General features: G+C 34.0%; 1 protein-coding gene and 1 pseudogene across 1 annotated transcript in view; both read right to left on the bottom strand.

Moving 5' to 3' along the window:
- The window catches only part of LOC140044138 (uncharacterized), a 209,766-nt gene that overhangs the window by 12,543 nt on the left and 172,982 nt on the right, over positions 1-24,241 (bottom strand). The window contains exons 12-17 of the mRNA XM_072088617.1: positions 23,977-24,139; positions 22,394-22,497; positions 21,180-21,248; positions 20,451-20,584; positions 19,199-19,288; positions 7,469-7,660 (exon numbers count right to left, since the gene is read on the bottom strand). Of these exons, the coding sequence (XP_071944718.1) occupies positions 7,469-7,660; positions 19,199-19,288; positions 20,451-20,584; positions 21,180-21,248; positions 22,394-22,497; positions 23,977-24,139 (752 nt within the window). The remainder of the gene's footprint in view (positions 1-7,468; positions 7,661-19,198; positions 19,289-20,450; positions 20,585-21,179; positions 21,249-22,393; positions 22,498-23,976; positions 24,140-24,241) is intronic.
- LOC140045602 (5S ribosomal RNA) lies at positions 16,502-16,619 on the bottom strand (annotated as a pseudogene).

Genomic DNA, 24,241 nt, shown 5'->3' with positions numbered 1-24,241 from the left:
TGTATGATTCCACTGTACATAGCCGTATACCTGCCTTGACGGCTGACAAATAATAAATATATTATTTGTCATACGTCAGGGCAGGTATACGGCTATGTACAGTGGAATCATACAATCCTGCCCTGAAGGATGACAAATAATGTGTGGTGTGTGAATTAGTTTATTGTAATTGTTTATTCATTTAAAGAAACCCAATTAGGGTTGAGGGATGGGAAAGAGGATAGGTACAAAGAGGAACAATTTTTAAATGTATTCTTTATCCACGTCAGTAACGAAATATAAATATAGTAAAACATTTGCGTTTTAATACTTTGTTAAAACTGTCACTGTCATAGATAGTCGATTGAAATAGTAAAGTACATGTAACGATACATTAATTGGCCCCCTGTTGCAATGAATTCTGCTGGTCCCAAGGATTCCAAAACTGCCAAGAACTCAACTTGAGCATTAAAATCTCACGGAATTACATTAGGTTCCCCACTAATAGGTGCCTAAGTAATTAAAACTTTAACGACGTGATCATTCTATACAGTTGACCGGCTGCCGAGACTAAACACTGTTTATGTTGCAAGTATTATAGACACGCCTGAAAGTGTTCTAAAACGTGTTGATAACATAATTTTTGACTTTTTGTGGGATGGAAAAAGAGAAAAGGTTAAAAGAGTAGTTCTTATTATACAGATATTGACTGCTTAGAGGTTAAATATAAGATTTGACATCCCCGAGGGAATGATATTAAGTTCGAGGGAATATATATTTCCCGAAGCTGGCGCTTCGGGAAATATATATTCCCTCGAACTTAATATCATTCCCTCGGGGATGTCAAATCTTATATTTAACCGATATAAAAGGCAATATCTGTTATATTATATAGGCCTAGCCAAGAACAAGTCTGCTGGGTTGGGTGAAGCTAGGCTAGGCCTCCTATAGTATTTGTATTGTATTTAAAACAAGCCTGCCTAGACACCTTACCTTGCGAAGAATAATATACAGATAATTACTAATTAATGATTCCTTGGCAATAAAATATTCACTTAGGCCTAGGTCGTTTAAATTAACAGAAGAATTTCCATCAATAAGCCTATTAATAATAATATTATAATCAGGTAGGCCGAATAAACAACGCCGTGGTTAGGATTCCGGCACCGGAACTCAACTGCCCAGCGTTAGGGATTCCGACACGCTATTGCGCATGCCCAGAGCGAGGTAATCGGCGACTCTATACTTATCAACAGCGATGGATTATTTCATAGCTGCGCCACACGGCGAACTAGCCTAGATGCCTTCTAATATGGGATCCACTAATCTAGGCTAGGGCTACCAGTTAGACTACGTGACCAGTGGGCCTATAGTATTTATTTTGTAATTAAAAAGTGGTTGCTTCATTCATATATAAAATTCATATCATTATGAATTATATAATTACATGACTAGTTTTATGATTTTTCATAACGCATTATACTGTACATATACAACATGCAATCACAAGTTGATTTGTTGACGGCAGCCACCGCGTGGATGTGAAAAAAACTGTTCGGGAAGTCAGGGTCGCAACGCCAAAAACAACATTACGATTCTTAGATAGATACTGATACTTATTAATATCATTATAATTATTTTAACGCGCGGCGTAGTCATATTTTAATTATTAATTCATTTATGGCATAGGCCAAGTTTCATCCATCGCTCCCTCGCTCGCGCAACGACTATCTAGGCTACAGTAAATCCCTATAACTCTCCGTGGTGTGGCACTATTATTAGTGCAAGCTATAATTCACTTCCCAGAGCTCTGGGCATGCGCAATAGCGTGTCGGATTCCCTAACGGTGGGCAGTTGAGTTCCGGTGCCGGAATCCTAACCACGGCGAATAAACAATTCGTCTTCTCTCGATCTTCGCGAGGAGCCGAATCACCGGATGTTCAGCGCGTACTAGTTACTAGGTTACTACCGTGAGTATTGACCAATCACAAACGGTGTTTCATCACATTTAGGGTGGACTTATAACAAATGAGGGCGCTATGTATGCATAGCTTAAATAGTTTAGAAGATTAATTTCTTCAAGCAAATTCCGTGGCCCAGCGGATGAAACGTTGTCTTGCGATGGAGTGACAATTCCACCCGAGTTCAAGATCGAGTAGATTACTTTTGTTTATTTATCGGCAAACTCGAGTGTTGCACACGAAAATTACACAGTCAATATCATCGTACTCGAGAATTTATATGATTAATGACAGATAAGATAAGATAAGATAAATTTATTGAACGAACGCTTTTGTATCAGCGGCACACGTTTATAAGACGGTGCGTTCATTTACAAGGCAATGTAAAAACAAAAAGAAAAGTATCAAAAAATAACATTTAAGTCTTAAAGTGGAGCTCCACCCAGAAAATTACTATTTTTCATACATTTCAACTATTATTTAAAAATATCATCCCTTATACTTCATATTTTTTTGAAATTTTTTTCAATGAGTACGATTTTCTTGAAAATCACGCCTTTTTGCGTTTTGGGGGGATACCTTGTAATTTCCTATTCTTTTACATGCAAAAGGGGGGTATATTTGAATAATCCTAAAAAATTCATTTCTTCACCAAAAAAAAAATGTAAAATGTATATTTATGTAATTTTTCCAGATCTTTCTATTTCTGGTATTTTTATCACGTATACATTGCGCAATTTTGCGTAAATAGACACTTTCCCCCGTTCGGGTCCAATTGGGTTTTTCATTTTGCTAGGGAGTACGATCACGTGACATTTTTCACAATCACACTACTGCAGCTGGCGATCTGTTATTTTGTCGCGATGTTATTTTTGACGGGCGAAAAGTATATTAAAACATTCTGAATGTGACCCTATTATGTTTCACAGTGTAATAATGTGATTATGAGACTATTACTAAAATGTCAAATTTAACGAGATTTGAGAAAGATGTGGCTATATATTCAATAAAGCTAGGCCTAGGCCTACTACTAGAGTGTAGGTATGTACCGATGCTGCTCAGTGGCTTGGCCTCTAGCTAGGCTAGGCTGACAGCAGTGAAGTTTGTTTTGCTGTCACCCGACCTTGGCCTACCCATGGGCCATGATAGGGTGCCTGAATAGTTGCTTTTCAGTCAGGTCTAAGCTTGCACATCGCTTTACTATTCTTTACTAGTACTCTTGTTCTGTATAGGATTTTGTGTTCCACAATTCTTAATGAACGATAAATGGGGCGAAACGACCATGTCTATGAATACATAGGCCTCTAGACAAAAATTCAAGGCTAGCTAGGCTGAGCAGACGGCTTAGCTAGGCCTAGCCCTAGCTTAAAGTTAAAAGCAATCTGATAAGATTATGATGCTGTTGTTGTACAGTTAAAATCATGAGGTTACATGTAAATTATACTGACATTCTTATCGGAAATATTAGTTAGGCCTAAACAAATCGTATTAATTGTGTGTATAAAATTTATTCCCCATTTTTCGACACATAATTTACCAAAGGGGAGACATTTCCACAATGCGTTGACCAGCGACTAAAACGCGTCAGTCGCTAAGTGTAACGCGTTTCGCGACGTATTGTAAACTAATAACCCCTAAGTTACTGAAAAACTGTAATTTGTTAAAAAACACTATTTTCTGACCGATTTTTTATAAATGAGTTTTTGGAAAATATTTCCGTATTTTCCCTGTTTTTTTTATGTAATCACTTTCAATTAAACATACTTAAACATAATATAAGCTGAGAAAGTCTGAGTGTAGCTCCACTTTAACTAAGAAGCGAATTATACAAGTAAAATGAAATTAGTAAAAACAAGGTAATCTTACATATCGAACAATACTTAACCTATATGATGGAGTTAATGTTATTATCTATTTATTATCAGTATTATTAATATTTTCAAGTTTTAAGCGAATATATTATCATTATTATTACTAAAAAAAAAAAATATATATATATATATATAATTGCTAATTGATTTATTATACTGTTATTATTAAAATAAATGCAACTTTTATATGATTATTTGTTCTTATTATATTTAATATTAATAGTTATTTGTAATTTAATTAAATGTGATACAATTTTTATTATACTATTTAGTCTTATTTTTAGTACTGTATTATTTATTTATTTTATTTAGATTTAGGTTACATTATATAATTTTGAAGAAAGAAAAAAAAAAAAAAAAAAAAAAAAAAAAAAAAATATATATAAAAATATAATATATTATTGAATTAGATAAATGGTAAAATAATGTTAGTAGATAATATGGTGGGCGGTAAATATTTATATATTATATATTAAGTGTAGTCTTTCTATGTCTCCATGCAGCAGTTAAGTATTGTTTACAGTGATAGTCTACAATTTCACCGATTCTCTCAAATGGAAATTCTAAATAAAGGTCATCAAGTAAAATATGATGTTGGTATTCGATTGTACCACTTCTAAAATTCTCCCAGAATGTATCATAACCACAATACAATAAATCCATTTTTAGTAAGTTAAAATGTGTTTCTCTTACATTTTTAAGGTTTGAACATTCAAGTAGAAAATGGTCTGTAGTTTCAATTAACTGATTGTTGCATAGCTTGCAAAAACCAGTCTCATTTTCTGACCATGTATTTTTTCTACCTTCTAAATCAAGAGAGTTAGACCTCGCTTTAAACTTTAAACTAATGGAATCAAAATTCACCATATCAAACATGTATGTCTCTGCTTTAGGTTCATGTTTATATTTCAAATATTCGGAGAGGGTTGACTTTGTTTTTGCACCTTCTAACCATTCCTTGATATTTTCTATAGAGTTGGCATGTGTAAAACTCTTGAACCATTGACTTTCCGGATTTAAATTAAACTTATTTCCTAAATCAAATTTACATAATAAATCTTTGATATGGTTAATCCACTTCCACTTGATCCACTTGACAGGGGACACGATAATTACGCGAAAATTACACAGTCAATATCATCGTTCTCGAGGATATATACGATTTACGATCCTCGCAGCGGTAGTCATGTGATGCAGTTTCAACCAATCACGTTCGCGTATTTACATAGGCTATGTAATATAAACGAATATGAAATTGGTGGTGTTAAAGCGCCTTATTTCAGGTCACAGGTTAAATCTTTAAAAATATCTTGGCTTAAAAGATTGTATAACAATGAGGATTCAAAGTGGAAATGTCTGCCAAACACATATTTTAATAGAATAGGCCCAAAAGATATTATTGAAAACATATCATATATTGATAAGAAAAATGCTATTTTTAAAGCCATACCCGATTTCTATAAATCTATACTATGTATTTTAGTCAAACTTAATAGTGGTATGACTAAACGTCAATTATGTTATGATGATATATTGCATCAACAACTCTGGTATAACAAAATGATTTTATACAATGACATGTCATTATTTTTTAGAAACTGGATAAGGTCAGGTGTGCGAAATAGTAAGGATATTGTAATTGAGAATAGGTTCATTAACGCAAATGAATTACTTGATATGCTTAGGTATAAATCAAACTGGATTGCTGAATGGCAAATTGTATTAAACGCAATTCCAAAAGAATGGAAAGAGAAAATCTTTTTAAGGGATAAAAACCAAAAGCACTAAAAAACAACACACGTTCGATGTTTGAATATGAGTAGCAAACAAATATGTTCTTTCTTTATTAAGGAAAAATGTCTAGAACCATCCAAAAGTAAAACAAAATGGGAAACATATTTTAACATGGAGAACGATTGGTCTCTAACATGGAAAAGAAAAATTAAAGATATTAAAGATAATAAACTTAAACAGTTGAACATCAAACTATTGCATTGTATAACACCTACCAAAAGAAGGCTGTTAAAATGGAAAATAAGCAACACAGATACTTGCCTACAATGCAACGTAGTAGAGGATGATGCCCATTTCTTTTATGAATGCACTGAAGTAAAACCCTTATGGGAATATATTAACATTTACACCATGCACAAATTTGGGATCGAGGCAATTATCGAAACATTGTACTAGGTACAGGAAACAAATATGTAGACCACATGTTCTCTATTGGATGCTTCTCCGTTTACAAGGCACATACTTTGAAAAATGTAAACAAATGGACCGGATCATTGTCTCGTCTTTTTATGGCAGAAAAAAACAAAAGATCTTACCTTAACCACCTATTATAATTTATATTGAGGTGAATCTGATTATTTAAAATATATTACATAATAATGTTGTATAATACACATAGGCAGTTTCATTATATCTTATATGAAATATAAATTTAAAAAAAAAAAATTATAAATTAATATTGAAAACAAAAAAGAAACGTAACGCAACATAAGTAACGCACGAGAAGATAAGCAAACAAATATAACCATGAGACATAAAACTAGACACAGGAGTAAGAAAAGCATTTTTAATATTTTTGTTTTTTTTTTATATTCGTATTTTAAAATAATGTATATAATCTGTATATAGGGTATAAATGAATTATATGTCAAAAATACTACCGAAAATAACTATACAACATTAGTAAATGTATCTCCTACAGTACATTTATTAGTTAAGTGTTCACAATTTCAGATGTTGAGAATTATAGAACAAAAAAAATACTAGAAAATTATGAAAAAAGGTGGATAACAGAAAAGAAATATTAATGCTCTGATTCCAAGAACAGTAACGTTGATAAAATAAAATAAAATATATATATATATATATATATAAACCAAACAAAAGTAAGAATAACAATGAATAGTTATTATTATTACTAGAAATAATTGTATTAATCTGTTGATGAAATGAAATGAATAAATAGTGGTTAACGCCACAAAAGAGAAAAAAAACACTGTTTTAATTTGGTCGCCTGGCATGCGTTTGTAGATCCGGCCATGGCGGTACACAAAAAAAGAGGATGCGTAGTTTATACATGGATTTAACATTCTTTTCTTTTCGTCAAATTACTATTTTTCAGTGGTTTCGGAGGAGATACGTAAAATTACGCAACAAATTTAGTAGCATTAATATATAGATTCTTCAATAAAATATGTATTTATAACACTTGCTTTGTAATTCATGTAACTTTTAAATGTTCATATTATATATTGATTGATTGTAAAAACATGTGACCTCAAAATGCTTTGATGTTAATGGGTTGATGTTAATGGGTTGTCTACAGTCAACCTTTTTGTGAGCAACGATAAAGTAAAATCTTAACTTACCTTACCACGTGTAGGAAGGAACTAGTATGCGTGAGCACTTATAAGGTAACATTGAACCGATCTCTACCCATACCACACGTGTGACACAATTCAAACCTTTTAGTTGCACTTCCAGAAAAAATAGAACATGGGCAACTGAAATGAACTGTCTACATTTGTGTGTGTTGGTCAGTTGAGGTTAGTTGAATTTAGTTGCTCAGAGCGCTAATGTCAACAGAGTTGAGTTAAGTTAAGAGAAGAAAAAATCAAATATAAATATACTATAGCTATTTACCTCTTCCTCTTTTTCCGATGCTGTCCCTGGCAACTTGTCCACATGAGTTGCAACCAAACAGATAGGAGGTGACTCTATGTTCTTGCCATCAATTGAAATAGTGTTTCCAGAACCATGTTGTGACACAGTATGTTCATAAATGGATCTTATCCAGAACAAATTCATGTCCAAATTAGTCATTCCTAGCTGACCCTAAATTAAGAATGTATAAATTATGTATAAATTAAAAACCAAATTGTTATAATTAGATGCTACTGCAGACTATTAATAATGAAATTATTATTTATTGTCTACCTCCTTTCTCTGCAGTATCCTAAATGAGAGTGTCTTTAACAATTATTATTACTAAACTGGCCACTGTCTGGGTCCCAAATAGGCGTGTAAACACCATCAAGGTCAGTCAGTCAGACAAGAATATGCTGTCAAAACTAGTCATCCAGGGGTGTTGTTCAGATATGCATGTTACAGTATCAGAGTTGTTTTCAATAACATGACATCCCCCTGAAAAATGTGATTTTGCTTTGGAAAATCAGATGTTCAAAGAACTCTAAAACACCAGTAAACTTTAAACATCTTAAACATCATAAACATTGACCCATTTCAATCAGTGTACCGACCACATCATAGTGTTGAAACTGCACTACTGCGTGTCTCCAATGATGCCCTACAAGAAATGGACAAGGGGACTTAAGCATTACATAATGCTGGATGGCAAGGTTCTTGATTGGTGTTCCTCATACCATTCTGGCTGTCCACAAGGGTAAATTTTAGGACCCCAGTTATTTAGCATATATTTACTTCCAATTCATGAAAATGTCTCAAGGTTTTAAATGTCTTACCATATATATGCCGATGACACCCAGGTTTACATTTCATTTAAGCCAACTGGGGATGTAGGGGTTAAGTTTGAGACTCTTAAAAATTGTGTTGTTGAGCTGAAGACCTGGATGTCTCATAACTTCCTTAAACTGAATGATGACAAGACGGAATTCGTTATTTTTGGATCTCCTCATCAAAAGAAGAAATGCAAAGACCTCATGCTTCAGCATCGGAGAGTGTGAAATTGATCAAGCTCCATATGTCAAGAATTTGGGCATCTTGCTTAACTCATCAATGACCATGAGTAGACAAATTTAGAATAACCAGTAGATCAACCTATCATCTTCAAAATATTAGAAGGATAAGGAGGTATATTTCAAGGGAGGCAACTGAGCAAGTCATACATGCATTTGTGACGTCTATGGTATTCCTAAGGGATCCATACATCGCCTTCAACTGTTACAAAATACATCTGCTCAAATCATAACTGGAACAAGGAAATTTGATCACATCACTCTGATTTTGAAAGATCTACACTGGCTGCCGGTCTCATATAGAATAATTTTAAAGATTTTACTTATAACGTTCAAGACATTAAATGGTGAAGGTCCGCTGTACCTCCGTGATTTTCTGGTCAGGCATGCGTAAGCTCGGAATCTCAGGTCTAGTAGTCTGCAACAGCTTAATTGTGCCTAGGTCCAGGCATTCATGGGGTGATAGGTCATTTGCTGTTGCAGCACCTCGTTTCTGGAACGCATTACCATCCCATATTATATCTAGCAAGTCTACTGATAGTCATGAGGTAATTTCCCGCACTTTTATCGAACATAATTTAAACCAAACCAAATCATACATACAACGATAAGACATCAACCGATTCAGTTCAAAACCAGTTTAAGGTAAACATTTTAAATTTAAATTAATTTATGTTTCTATCCACTCTACCATTTTCATATAAAGATATTGTGGAACCACGTCAGGTCAAGTTCAATATTGAATATCGAAACGTGGCAGGCTGAAGGCGCTTGACCTTTGACAAGATCGCCTAAATTGTTAATATATTAACTTTACAATACTTAGTGTTGTATATTCTGGTACAGCCGCTCCATAATCTCTTTGCTTTTCTTCCTTATATCTATATTTTTTAATTTATACTAACAAATATCTTTTTATTAATATAATAATAATAATATATCAAAAATTTATTAAATAATATTCATGGCATAATATGCAATCTACGATAATTTAATTAATTGATATAACAAATAGGCCTATATTAAATACATTACATCATTGGAATAAAAAGAACAAATCACATATCTACACATAATCATAACATCGTATACTCTATCTCTAACAATTTATTCAATCTTCTATCGACTAAAGCCGAAGTATAGTCGTTATCTCGGGACCGTTCTATGGCCACCACCAGGTAGGCTTACTTCATTAAGGCTTCTATGAATGGATGTACTGGTTGGGAGCAGGAACGCTAGTAGACCAAACCCAGTACCGTTTTGATTACGATCAATCGGGAAATTACCTCATGACGGGAAATTACCTCATGACAACGCTAGAATTATTTCACCTAAAATAAACTTACATTAATTTATACTCATTTTTGTCTAAATTTAATAAAATATGCATATTTTCCAAAAATAACATCACATAATTAAATACAAGTTGGGTAGCAATGGGTAGCATATTGTATATGCTTTCATTTGATACCATACAGTGTGTCCATTGACATTTTAAATATTTAACCCGAAAATGTGTTTTTTGGTCAAAGGTCAGTAAAAGCATTTCCGGTCATTTTTTGGGGTAAAAGTTATGTTAGACCGAATATAAATATGTATATTCTGAACAATTTGACACCAAAAGCAAATCTGTATGACAAGTGGTTTTCGAGATATAAGAACCACACATTTCTAACCTTTGACCCCGATTTTGGGCATGTTCGCCCCAGATAACGAATTTGACACATATCCCATGTTGTTCCTTGGGGTCAAATTATCCTATAACAGTTGAGATATTCTCTCCTAAATTGAATGCATACAAATCTTACTCAGGTCCTACACTAGCAGTAGTTATTAATGAATAAATGTCAATGACCTTTGACCCGACTATCTGACCAATGGCACAAGTAACCCAAAATTTGCAAAAACTTTATTTTGTTGTTTGACCACTAAAACATATATGTAGAAACCACATTTGTCTTTTTAAACCCAGGAGTTGAGGAGTTATGAGCCATCAAATGCCACAAAAAGGTGACTGACCTTTGACCCTCAATATCTCACTAACGCAGCAACTAGAAGGCTGCAAACATTTTTTGGTAATTATTGACACCTAAAGCTACAAGAAAATACCAAAAGACCTTTTATTAGAATTTTTTCAAGGTCAAACCATATATACCCTCTACTATGATGTGTTCAAGAGTGCGCACACATCTGCTGTCAGCTGCCTTTGGAAATGTGTAAGGTTATTGTTTAGCTAGATACCCACATTACTGAGAACACCTGTGAGTAATGTACTGGTAGATCCGTGCACATTAAATTGCCAGTAAACAGAAGCAGTCATGTGGGTTCGATTGGTCTGCTTTTTTTCGTTTTTTTTTTTTGCAAAATTTTTTGTTGTTTTTAGTTTCAAGGTTAGTATTTTTTGCCTTGAGCACTTAGTGAATATGTGCGCTTTATAAATCTTATTATATCTTATCTTATCTATCAACTTCTTGTTCTGCTCTGTGACTGGGTAAGGTCTAATGTAAAACGGTGTGTGATCTGTTGGATCGAAGTCTACCTCGAAACCAGGACATGTACCTAATTCACCATAAAGACTAAAGGATTTTGTATATTTCTAGATAACATTTTAAAGACATTTTTTTCTACTTCATTTAAATCACTATCTTTAAGATTAATTTGATTATGAATCATTTCTATATCAGTATAATCTAACCGTGAATCGTCAGGTTGAAGATGAGGATATTTGTGCAAGTTGTTATTTTGTGTTTCTCGCAATTTACCTTGAAGTCTTATCATGCACACAATTATCTGAAGCAGTAACTGAAGGTACAGTAGTTGTTGACAAATGTGGATAGTGTCTTTAGTATTAAAATGTGCAACTCGGCGACATTTATGTAGAAAAATATGTTTAGTAGTGTTATTGGTAACGGGATTTGAAGCGTTCCCTCTATGCAATTTAACTAGCATGTTGCTCGGGCTAACCTTGGTGAGATATTTTGTAGATAGTAATACAACCTCGGAATTTTTTAGGATGGAAGGCACTTTTCCGTAAAATTGAACCAATTTAGTTTCACCAGGTTTTAATACATCCTTGTGATATGGGGAAAACTGAACTTTTGTGGGTTTGATTGTAATTTTGTGGAAAAATCTAGTGTACTGTTTAGTTCTGCAAGAGTACTGTTACCTAACAAAATATCTGGTCCAGATAAGGAATCAACAATAACAGCACTAACCAACACATTTTTGCATTGAATTATAATATTTATATTAATTGTGCTATCTGCTTGTAAATATTGTCCGTTGCCTATTCTAAATTTTAATGGATGTATAGATTTTACTGGCAATTGAGATAGATATTTTGAACCATTATACGGTACTACCACTAATGAGGGAATTGGTGGCTCCTATATCAAATAATGGAAGTAAAGATTGACCAGAAGGTAAATAACCTTTAACATAATTTCTACTATATAAATGTAATACGGATGGGCAATCACCAAGACATTTGGACTTTTCTTCGACATGGTTATGTGTAGACACGAAATTATCATAAGGGATGGATGTCACCTGGGCTCTAGTGAGATCATCCCAATCTAAAAATGTGGCTGATTGTTGTATGGACAATTAGGACAAGGTGGTTGATATTGACCATGGAAGTATGAATTCTGTTGTGGCATATTCCAATGAGGCCTACTGTAGGTCTAGCTTTGTCATATAAAAGTTGACGACATTCACGCCATTTATGATCAGGTTTGTTACAGTAATGACAAAGTAACGACAATCTGCTACAGAACATATTTGCGAAGTGGACCTAGTACTACGTTGTGCCCTATCAGGTGCATATCTAGGCTTATACGTCTATGAAGGTGTGGTGAATAGTCACCTCTAGATTTACGTTCTGGTCCATTGTTTAAGGTTAGGGAATGTATCTTAGCTTCTAAATTAGCAATTTTATGGTATGTGTAATGTATCACGAACTGCATACTCCAACATATGATGTTGTCGCCCTCTATAGGGATAATAAAAACAGTCGTACACAAACATGGCTCCTGTCGTTATTTAACATCACATGGCGTCAGAAATAATCGGATAAAATCGAACCCCAAAATAGACATCCGCAAAAATGGATCGAATGTATTGAAGCATTAGACCTCCAGAACCACTAAAGGAAAAAGGGCGCTATATAAATCTGGTATTATTATTATATATAATTCATTCACGTTCACATATGAAGCAGATAAAAACAGGTTAGAGCCAGTGTCATAAACAAATTTAGGGAGCGCTGTCAACCATTGAAAAACATAAAATATGACAGATATAAGTTCTTCACTAGAAAACAAGGCGAGAAAGAACAATTCAATGACTTCCTGACAGATCTAAAGACAAAAGCACGACAATGTAAATTTGGTGAGCTAATGACAGCCTCATTAAAGACCAAATAGTCATTGGAATTAGAGATAACACAGTCAGAAAAGGACTTCTAAAAAATACTAAACTAACACTTGAAAAGGCAACCACGTATTGCCAAGCTGCTGAACTGAGTGAAACAAAGACATTGGGTGCTACAAACCAGTCCACAGAGAAAACAATTGAAGTTTTAAAGCAACAGCAGAAAACTGTGACTGATTGCCGTCAGTGTGGGAGAACACACACACCAAGAAAATGACCGGCATTCGGGAAAACCTGTAAAAAAATGCAACAAACCAAATCACTTTCTCTGGCGGTATCTCTTTGTACGAATCTTTCATGGCCCGGCCGGCTCACTGCGGTATACGCGTCGACATATCTGGGATGTATCATATTACATCCAGGGACCAAAATGTGTATTTTTCAGATTCCAGGCGAAAATCGAAAATTCATTTGCAACTACGCATCAACGTACGTTCATACAGGGATAAAGGTACGAGTTATGTTCTCACGGTTGAGTTTACGAATTGTTTCAATTTACCAATAACCCTTGGTGAACCGCGTATGTTCGCTGTCGATTAAAGGGGTTTGGGTGGGGGTTCGATTGGGAAAAGGAAGCGGTTGGCCCGAACCATAAAATAGGGTCTGGTCACCTTTCTTTTTGCGCATAAATCTCGATCTAGGGTAGGGGGGTGAATAGGGTGGCTAGCCACCTCCCTTAATTCTAAAGGGAAAAAAAAGATGCACACAACCCGCGACCGTCGCTAGACGCGGATTCGACGCACTTGACTCTTTTAATTAAGAAGAGTAGGCTAGAGCTATAGTTGTGTATATAGGCCCACATATTGAAAGAGCTAAGAGTTTAATTACTATTTATGAATTCAAGAGTTTAAAAAGAAAAAGCGATTTAAAATCTTCGGAAAATACCCACAACTGAGTTATTTTCAAAACACATGCACTCCCACTACCAGCATCACGTTGTCTTAGCTCGCTCCTCGTGTGACGTCATCACTCTCCAAAAATACACCATTTTCCGCCCTGGTCCGTGTGCAAGCGTTAGCGTGGACCTGTATATTTACACCTCTGAACAAAGTAGAGTGTAATATCGTGAACTTTTTTCTCGCGTATGAAGGTTTTTTATATAATGGTATGCAGTATAAACGATAAAAAAAAACGATAAACATGATGTTCTTTTATTATTATTTCATAGGCATAACATAAACAAGAAATGTCTTGTTCTATGTACACGGCCGAAAAAACGTGTGGCGTATTTGGCATTTTATTGATTTGTGTTATAGATAAGGCGATTACGGCAATCATCATTGTATACTAAATTACATTGAGTTATTCACCCGGCTATAGGGTATATATCTGAGGTTAACAGACCACCAAAGCACAGTCGTACACTAAACACATGCACTATCGAGGCATTTTCGGAGTGCCGCCTTACCAAATGTTCATTTCGTTTGAAGTGTTTTTCGATCAAAGTTTATTATTAGTTCATCGAAAAAGATCCGTATTAGAGTATTTAGGAAGGAATTATTTAAATTTACATTATTATGTGACATTGTTATTAAATGTAATGGAAACAGTTGCTCTAGCCTATTAAACAGTGTGTAAGCATCTATTTTTTCAAAATTTTCTGAGGAATACCCCCTCCCAAACCCACCCCCGCTTTCGCGCGTACGGCCCCCGTGGGGGAATTCACCCCCCCCGTCGGGGAAATCCTGGCGCCACCGAATTTGCTTAGACCCTCGCGAACTAAAGAAGGCTACACGCCGTCAGCACTACCCAGTGAATACTCTAGAATCGGTAATCGCGAAAATGCCAAATGCTAAATTTTTTTCGAAATTTGACGCGACATGGCTACTGGCAGTTAATGCTAAATGAGAAAAGCTAATCACATTTAACACCCCTTGGGGTAGATATAGGTTTAAACGCATGCCGTTTGGTATAAACTCCGCAGGAGAAATTTGACAACGTGCCATGGAAGAGGAGTTCGGTAATATACCAGGAATTGGCCAAATCGTTGACGACATGCTAATAGTCGGAGATAATGATGCGCAACACGATGAAAGGTTGCAAATATTTTTTGACAAAGTTTGTGCATCTGGTCTTAAACTAAATCGCCCTAAATCTGAAGTAAGTGTAGATCACGTTGAATATTCGGGACACCTACTTACAGCCCAAGGCCTAAAACCGAGCCCTAACAGGATTGAGCCCTAACAGAAATGCCCAGACCCAAAACAAAAAACGAATTGGAAACCTTTTTGGGAATTATGGTATACCTTGCCAAGTTCGTCCCTAATTTATCCAACGTGACAGCCCCACTTCGCACACTTCTTGCAAAAGAAGTTGATTGGTCATGAGAATCTCAACATGAGGAAACATTTAAGAAACTCATATATATATCTCCACAACAGCGCCAACATTAAAATACTATGATGCTAGCCAGTCAGTAAGAGTGGCAACAGACACAAGCAACCAAGGTTTTGGTGCTATGATTTGTCAAGCAGGACAACCGGTAGCCATGCATCCCGTAGATTAAACCAGGCTGAAAATAATTACGTGCCTATCGAGAAAAGAAATGGCCGCCATCCAATTTGGATGTGCACGATTTCATGATTATATTTATGGAGCAAAAACAATCGTGGAAACCGACCACAAGCCCATAGTGGGAATATTTAAAAAACCACCCCATAAATTAAGCCCCAGACTACAGAGAATGTGATTAGCACTTCTTAGATATGACCTTGAAGTTGTGTGGGTACCCGGTAAGGAAAACCTTATCCCAGACACGCTAAGCCGTGCTACCCTTAGGGATGACCCCCCACAAATCGAGAACGATGAATACATAGTATCAAGTATTATAAACCAACTACCAATAACGGACGAAAAATTGGTAGAACTAAGCAGAGCATCCAAAAGAGACCCGACACTCGCATTAATACATGTATTCGCAGAGTCCAAATGGCCAGAAAAAGCAGCAATTCTAAGTCTCGAAGTTTATTAGTACAGAATGATTATGGAAAGGTATTTAAGAGGAACCGTAGACACATGTATGATACCAAGGAAAACCATATTCCGCAACAGACACAACATGATTCTGATGTTAATTTGCCTGAACATGATATGCCTGATCAGGATGAAATACCACAAAATTATCACAATAATCCTATTGTCCACAACCCATCAGGCTATGAATCAGTTCAAATTAAACCAAATGTAACTACACGTAGTGGCAGAATATCTAAGGGAGCAACTAAGCTCAATATGAAAGTCGACAAAGTATAAATCAATCATGTAATTTTATTTTTTTAAATTTTTTTATTTTATTTAATCGAAACCAACAGCCATAATTACCGCCACTAACAGGTTTGATACAAACAAAGCCAGGACTGTTTAAAGCACCTTGATTGGTCCTAACATTAATCAAGGGCTTCTCTCGTCCAGTGCCCACCTTGACCAGAGGAAGGGCATAGGCCAATACGTCTGAGGCAGATACTAGATGCAAGGGCTGCCATAAGAGTCAGCAGTGCTGATTTCAAATGCCTAACGGGACCCCCAGCTCCATATACAGCACCCGTTATTCCCAGATGGTCTCCCATCCAAGCTCTAATCAGGCCCAACGTCGCTTAACTTCGGTGATCTGACGAGAACCGGTGTTTCAACGTGGTAAAGCCGTAATGATATACAAGCAAACACAAAGATTAGGTAAACTGTGTTAAAGAGTTATTTAGTGTTAATTATGAGTTATTGTTTTAAGGTTAATAGAAATAATTATATGTACGCATTATTCACGTTTCAGATTTACTTTATTGTAAGAAATTCATGTACAGTACAACATGTTAAATCATAAGAAAAATCACTATTTGTATTACTGCTAAAAGCACCATCTACTCAGTATTGTAATAATATTAAAGGGAGCATGTAATGTATGAAACACACTAACTGCATACGCCAACATATGATGTTGTCGCCCTCTATAGGGATAATAGAAACAGTCGTACACAAACATGGCTCCTGTCATTATTTAACATCACAGTCTGTAAAAAGGTAAGATTCTTGATTTAGGAATGCCTTGTCGGAAGTTGTGGGGTTTAAGTTTGAAGTATCCAGATATTTCTGGGTAATGGTAACCAATTCATCGGACGTTGCATCGTCAGGCATGACCATGACTACAGCACGGTGACATGCTTTATGGAGGAGTGAACTGACAAACTTATTACAAATCTGGTTTTCAGTGCAATTGATTTTGGCTGCATGTTGCCTAATTTTAGTCATATGTTGTTCGGCGGAGTCGGCAGATTTGGAAAGTATGTTATCAAAAAGCTGGACGTTAGCATACGTGGAATGGACTGGAGTAAATCAGCGCATAAATGATTTCTTAAGATCGTCTATTGAATTAGAAGTTTTTCCATAACCTAGCGGTGCCTATCAAAGTGTGTTTAAACAAGTTAACTACCTGTAAAAGTGCGGCATCATCATCCGGTGCTGCCAAGGCATGCGCTTCTAAATAATCTACAAAGCTAAGAAAGTGTGCAGCGCATAAATCGTAATCAATTATAGCGCCATTGAAATGCGCTGGTAGAAAGTCGGTTTGGCGTAATTGCACTGCCATGCTAGCTTACTATGATAAATGTATGTTTAAAAAAAATTGTTTCTATGAAACATAGGGAAAACTATACAGATCGATAATTATTGGAATGTATGATCAATAGAAATGTTTTGCCCGCAACTGGGCTTTAAGATATCAGCGAAAGCATGTTCTAAAACCTGTAACTTTTTCAATTTTCACGCGGTCCCGGCTGCGCGTGGCCGTACTTGGTTTTGTAATACTTCACGTCCGTGTGTATGGAAGGCAATCGCCGCCAAAAGTAAAACGAACTACGTACTTTCACGAACGAACAACATACCTTCACAAACAAACGATCTAAATTAAAACAAAAGAACGTACTTTCACAAATGAACAACCTACTTTCACAAACGAACGAACTAATGTAAAATAAACAACGTACTTTAAAAAACGAACAACCTACTTTTACGGGAACAACGTATTTTTTACAAACGGACAACGTACATTGATAAACGAAACAACCTGCTTTACCAAACGATGTAGATTGCAGAATGAACTAAGGACTGGTCCATTTTTTAAGTCCGGTATAAAAAAATGCGGTCATTTTAGAATTCGGAAATTAAAAAATAAACTAGATTTGAACTTGTCAAAGTGACGAGTTAGAATATCCGCACGACAAACACCACATGTACGTCATACGTTCGAAATTGCGCATTATGCCATTATGACCTGAGGAAAATAAAATGTTGTTAATAGTGAGCTCTCTATTTTGTGTCTAAGAATATAGAGTATACACTATATAACTACATACAGTGTAGCATAGGTAAAATTATCGCCTTTTATTTCAATATTTATCATGATGACATCATCAAAATGAACACGAAGATAGCAATTTTGGAACAACATATTAACGTGTAGAAGAATTTGGATACGTAGAATATAGATGTGCGCTATTTTAAATGTGATGAACTATGACACAAAATATAAAAATACGACTTTTATAATTCAACTGGCCATAAAATTTATATGTCACAACATCCGATATGCAACATTTTTTACATGAATTCGTATCTAGAATTCAACAGCTTCCAGAAAACGTTTTCATGAGGGTCACTTTTCCTCCATTTGTCAGGATGAGTTTTGCTTACGCGAGCAAGATATAGGCTGCTCATTTTGAGCTACGGCATATCCTCTTAAATTGAAAAAGTTACAGGTTTTTTATGCTTCAACCCAACCTAGGCTTAATCTAGGCTTACACTAAAGACAAACATTAAATTAAATTGTTTTAATATTTTAATTTAATTTGACTTACATTTGTTGTTTTGAAATATAAGACCTTAAAAAGGTACAAAAACGTGAAAATATTGTTGCGTTTTAAAAATTTTAATTTTTAAAATTCAAGAGTCAGCACGTACCTATTTTTTTCACAACTGCAAAGACTAATTTGTGGACCATTTGATTGGTCAGTTTTAATGATTTTAACGTTACAGTTGAACTCGGTTCAACTTTAACGATTTCAGATTTTAACGATTATTAACGAAGATTTTTACCCCCTTTTCCTGTAAAATCGTTGAATCCTACAGTACAACGCAACTCAACTTAACGATCAACAGTAAAACAGGCTTAGTACCACACCATTTACAATTTAAAAATTTGCTAATAATGTATTTCTGATTTGTCTAAAATACTTACTTTTGACGAATCTCGTGGATTAGCTTGCTCATCCAATTTGTCCATGACATTAAATGCAACACAGTACGATACTGTATTTGTCAGAAAAAACTGAAACAATTAAAATATGTAGAGTTACCAATAGTCTTTTTTCATTGTTTTAATATGTTCACCTAATTCTTTGATGTATTTATTAGTAAAAATGTCATAACACTTCATAATAATATATGATAAGTTTTCTGTACATATTTTAACCTTGGAAAACAGAATATCTCTATTATTTTGTCTCTTCCTTTACATTTACTTATTTAGCCTGTACAATGACATCCCTCCTGATGGGCAATGATTTACTATATGTATGACATAGTAACTAAAACATACATAGAACATGCAAACAGTAAAATAAACTTTAAATTTGGGAAATATTGCCATTTTTACACTTCGGGGAAAAAAGTACAATGTTCAAATGCAATGATAGACCAGCCAATGTAAAGTAAAAATGTGTTAATTTATTGACTGGGATTTTGAGGCTGATGCATGATTTGTCGCATTTTTAGTTATTTCCTGAGGTGAGAAAATAATAGAATATGAAACAGTTTGTCCACAAATTGCACCCTTACACTAAAAATCATAGTGCTGCTACCATATTTAGAAGTTTCAAAATAGTGATGATGTAAATGTTGAACTATGAAAACATAGACCCGCCATGGGGTGCAGAATTTTTGAGAATATGAAAGGTGTCCTGAAATTGCACTTTTATGCACGTGCAACGTATGCACATTTCACCAAGTCATGATTATGTTAAATAAATTGAAGAATTGTTATTAATAATTTAAAACTTTTCATCAAAAACTAAACAATTTTGTTTTTAAATATTCCAAAAGTCTAAACAATCTTCTTTTGTAATTTTTTCCCTTTAACCCTGGAGCCTTCTAGCAAACTCTGGCACTAGTTTAAGAGTGAATATGTTAAAACATGCCAAAACAACATCATCAATGGAACAACAAAAACAAAACCACATGTTTGTGTGTTTTGTGTGAACAGGGAAATGGCACATGAAAATGAAACTAACACAATGATAACCCTGTTAAAAAGTTCTTAGCAAAATGGTTGAATCAGATATAACTGTTAAGAACACATATCATGTAGAAAAAAAAGATATTAGTATTATAGAGCTTCCATTTTTATTTGTATCTGAACCCAATAAAAAACTTTTTTTTAAATGCGACTCTCATATCAGACCAAAAGTGACAATACAATAATGAAAACATACCCTGTGCGTTATATAGTATTCTAGTTGACCAGCGTAGTCCCATATACTAGTTATGTCACTCACGTTTTTGTTTCCTACTACCATCCTTTTATACGTAGCATTCTTGATTTTATCCCAGATTCCAACACTGCCTTCTACATAAAATAATATAAAATCAAAAAACATTACTATACAGTGTTATAGGCCTATTGAAAATAAACTGAACTGGTCATTGTTAGACAGGGTTACGAAACTCGATTGGAAAAACCTTTAAATACAATACAATAAGATACCTAAGAATAAATAATATGTCATTTCAAGTTGCTGGTGGCAAAGTGTGGAATAAACCTCCCGATATCATTACAGGAGGCTGTCATGTACAAAATCTTCAAACATAAATACAATGCAGAATTTTAAATAAATTTATACTAGAATACAAATCTTTTAAAAAAAGAACAATTATAACAATAATTATGTTAATTGTGATGTCTTTTTCTTTATATAATAAGGAATTATTTAAATAAGCACTTTTTATCATATGTTCTATAAGCAAAAACAAAATGGATATGTATTGTTAAAAGTATTTCTCAATTATTATCTTTACATGGATCATTTGTCAGAACATTATATTTAATGAAAATTGTATTCATTTTAAATAATTATGTTTATAAATAAATAAATAAAAATAATAAAACAATGGGAACATTAGTTAGATGTTGAAAAATGTTTAATTGCTTAGGGTGTGCTTACCTTTTTCTAACCTCTGATCAATTTTTTTTTCTATTGCACTTGAATGGGCTTGCTTTGATATCTCCATATCTGTAGAAAGCAAGAAATAGGTAAACAATTATGATAGAGGTTGTATGAGGTGTGTTTAAAAGAAATAGTAGAAAAGAAAAGTAGTTCAATTGTTTGATGTGTGCATTTCTTTAGGCATATAAGAATAAAAATCTTTCTAAATGAAAAAAATATCCAATATCTAATATACACTTTTGGTATAACCATTGTGCAACCAACAAACGGCTGTATCAGTGGAAAGTTAAGGAAACACAAACGTGTGACAAATGTGGAGAAATTGAAAATGAAAATCATTTGTTTTTTAGTTGTAGATTTATTCAGAAATATTGGAGGAAAATGCTTAGTATCTTTGTAAGTTTAAATCACAATAATATATCATTTAAACAATTAATACTAGGAACGGGAGATAAGCTAATAGATTATATTTACACTTTTGCAGCATTTACTATTTATAGAATAAAAATGTTATCTGCACTAAATAAGCCAGTGGGTAAATCTTTATGGAATTCATTTAAAAGCAATATGTTATATAATATTGAATGTGAAACATATAACAATAAAGAAACAAGTATAGAAAAATGGATAGCTTTAAGAAATAAGATTATGATAATATAATTTCTAATTTGATACGATCAACCGAAAAAGAATTACAGTGATACGGGTTACTGGTGGTACTGAGCTATTATTGTTTTTTTTATCATGTATATAAATATATTGTATAATCCGGGTTGTAAAATGAAAACAAACAAATGAAAATGTGTGAACTATTTTAAAACGGGATAGATGATAATGATGATCCTGTCAAGTGTATAACAAAATATAAGAAAATTAATGAAAAAAGGAGTAATACAGAATTAATATATGTAAAAAATGTTACTTATGAACTGTAACGACATTTACAAGTTAAATAATACGATTTTATGTAATATGAGATAATATGAATGTGAATAAAAGTGGTGTTTGCGCCACAAAAGAGAAAAAAAAACCATTGTGCAACGTCATAATAATTGAATATAGTGTATAGTCACATTTAAGTAGGTAGCTGTCATCAGCATTATTATACACAGTTTCACAAAAAAATAAAGGTTAATATTAAAACTAGCAACATTTAGACAAATGTGTTTATATGCTATGTTGAAACATAAGTATAAGTTGCTTTATCTCACCATTTACATTCTTTATCTTTTTCCATTTTCTAGAATCTTTCTTAGTTGATTGAAACACTGTTGTGGTAACAATGCCATCTGTGGATGGTTCTTTAGAATTGAAACTGTTATAACAAAGTATAGTAAAGTTGAACTCCCAATATGCAAGTTAAATAGATGGAACAAATCAAAATATCATTCTGTTCAGGACAAAACTGGATATTACATTTTCAGTAATGACAACCATGAATTGTAAAAAATACTAGTGTTTCCTACTTATACACATTTGCATATTAGTGGACACAAACTAATCTAATAGGTAAGTTACGTTTTGGTACATAAGGGAACAAGCGGCTGTTTCAAGAGTAGTCAGTATAATTGCAGTCAGTATAACAATGGCCCCGTTTCTGCTGCCAAAAATATACTGTATATATACGGTATATTTTATATACGGTATATTTTTTGGCAGCAGAAATGGGTCTCATAAAAAGTATACCGTATATATATGCGGTATATATACCGCATAAATATCCCCATCGTTTGTGGATATTATACGGTATATTCCAAAATATACCGTATATTTCGTAAACCGTTTTTGCTGCACTCAAAATATACCGTATATGTGACCCGGCCCATGACACGAGGTCAAAAACTAACAGAGCGTGACGCGTTTGTTTGGTTTTTCTGCTGCATTGACACACACGTGTATAAGCAAGCAACAGATCAAAATATCACTGTGGACTGAAGAAATAACTATTTTTGCAATTCAATTGTGGGGAGAAGCGAAGGTTGGGGGGAGACTGCATGGTAACAGAAGAGATACCGAGATTTACAAAAGTATCTCAAACAAAATAAAAGCAGAATTTGTGGTAGACTTAATAACGCCAAAGTTATCGGCAAACACCGTCGTCTTCTTTGCATAAATCTAGTCAATGCCCATTCTACATTTCTAGATTGTTTGTGCGGTGTAAATTCGTTGCCACTTCTGCTCATTAGATTTAAAATAAAAAACAATGCTACGACGTTTTGAGAAACCATCATTGTTTTGTTTTTGTCATGTAACCTCACTACACGAGACTCTAGGTCAATCCATACTTCCGTCTCACGAAATGCATTTTGGGTAATGGAAACCAACTTTTTTACAGCCCACCCACGAAGTATGTGGAGCGGGAACGATGCACGAATTTCATATACGTTATATTTATACGGTATATTTATACGGTATATTTGGGATTGGCAGCAGAAACAGGGCCAATGTTACAATTGTGTTTTTATATATTTGTTGGTGTACACACTATTGTTATGTGTATATGTTATCACAAACTTATGAACTTATTTGATAGAAGTGAATAGAATTAATATAATTTTGATTACTATAGAAACAAAGTAAACTATTATGAGAATGAGAATAATTATTCAAAAAATACAAAATCTTGCCAGTATAAGATATGTATTGTACAAATTTACAAATTATAATATTTTTGTGTAAAATGCAAAAAAAAACCTGTAGAATATTCTCTATAGCAATCTAACAGGTGATGAAGTCTCTTATGACAAAATCAAAATTAATTCTTTTACTGCAGATATATAATTTTAATTGTTACCTTTCTCCAACCATAGCCTTTACACAGCTAGTCTTGCCAGCACCTTCTTTCCCCAGGAACATACATCTTGAATTCACAACTGAGATTTTACCAGATGCAAGTTCTTCTTTATATATTTTAATAGCATCTTTACCTTTGCCAAATATCTCTGCAGGAACTAATTCTAATATTAAATTAAAAAAAAAGAAGATCCCAACAATCACAAGGGTTATTTGCCAAGTGCATATAAACAAAAAAGATAAACTAACAATGTCAAAATGTTAAA

Source organism: Antedon mediterranea, chromosome 3, assembly GCF_964355755.1.
Source record: "Antedon mediterranea chromosome 3, ecAntMedi1.1, whole genome shotgun sequence".
NCBI classification, from domain to species: domain Eukaryota; kingdom Metazoa; phylum Echinodermata; class Crinoidea; order Comatulida; family Antedonidae; genus Antedon; species Antedon mediterranea.
Note: the sequence above shows the minus strand (reverse complement) of the source record. Positions and strands in the feature narration are given on the sequence as shown.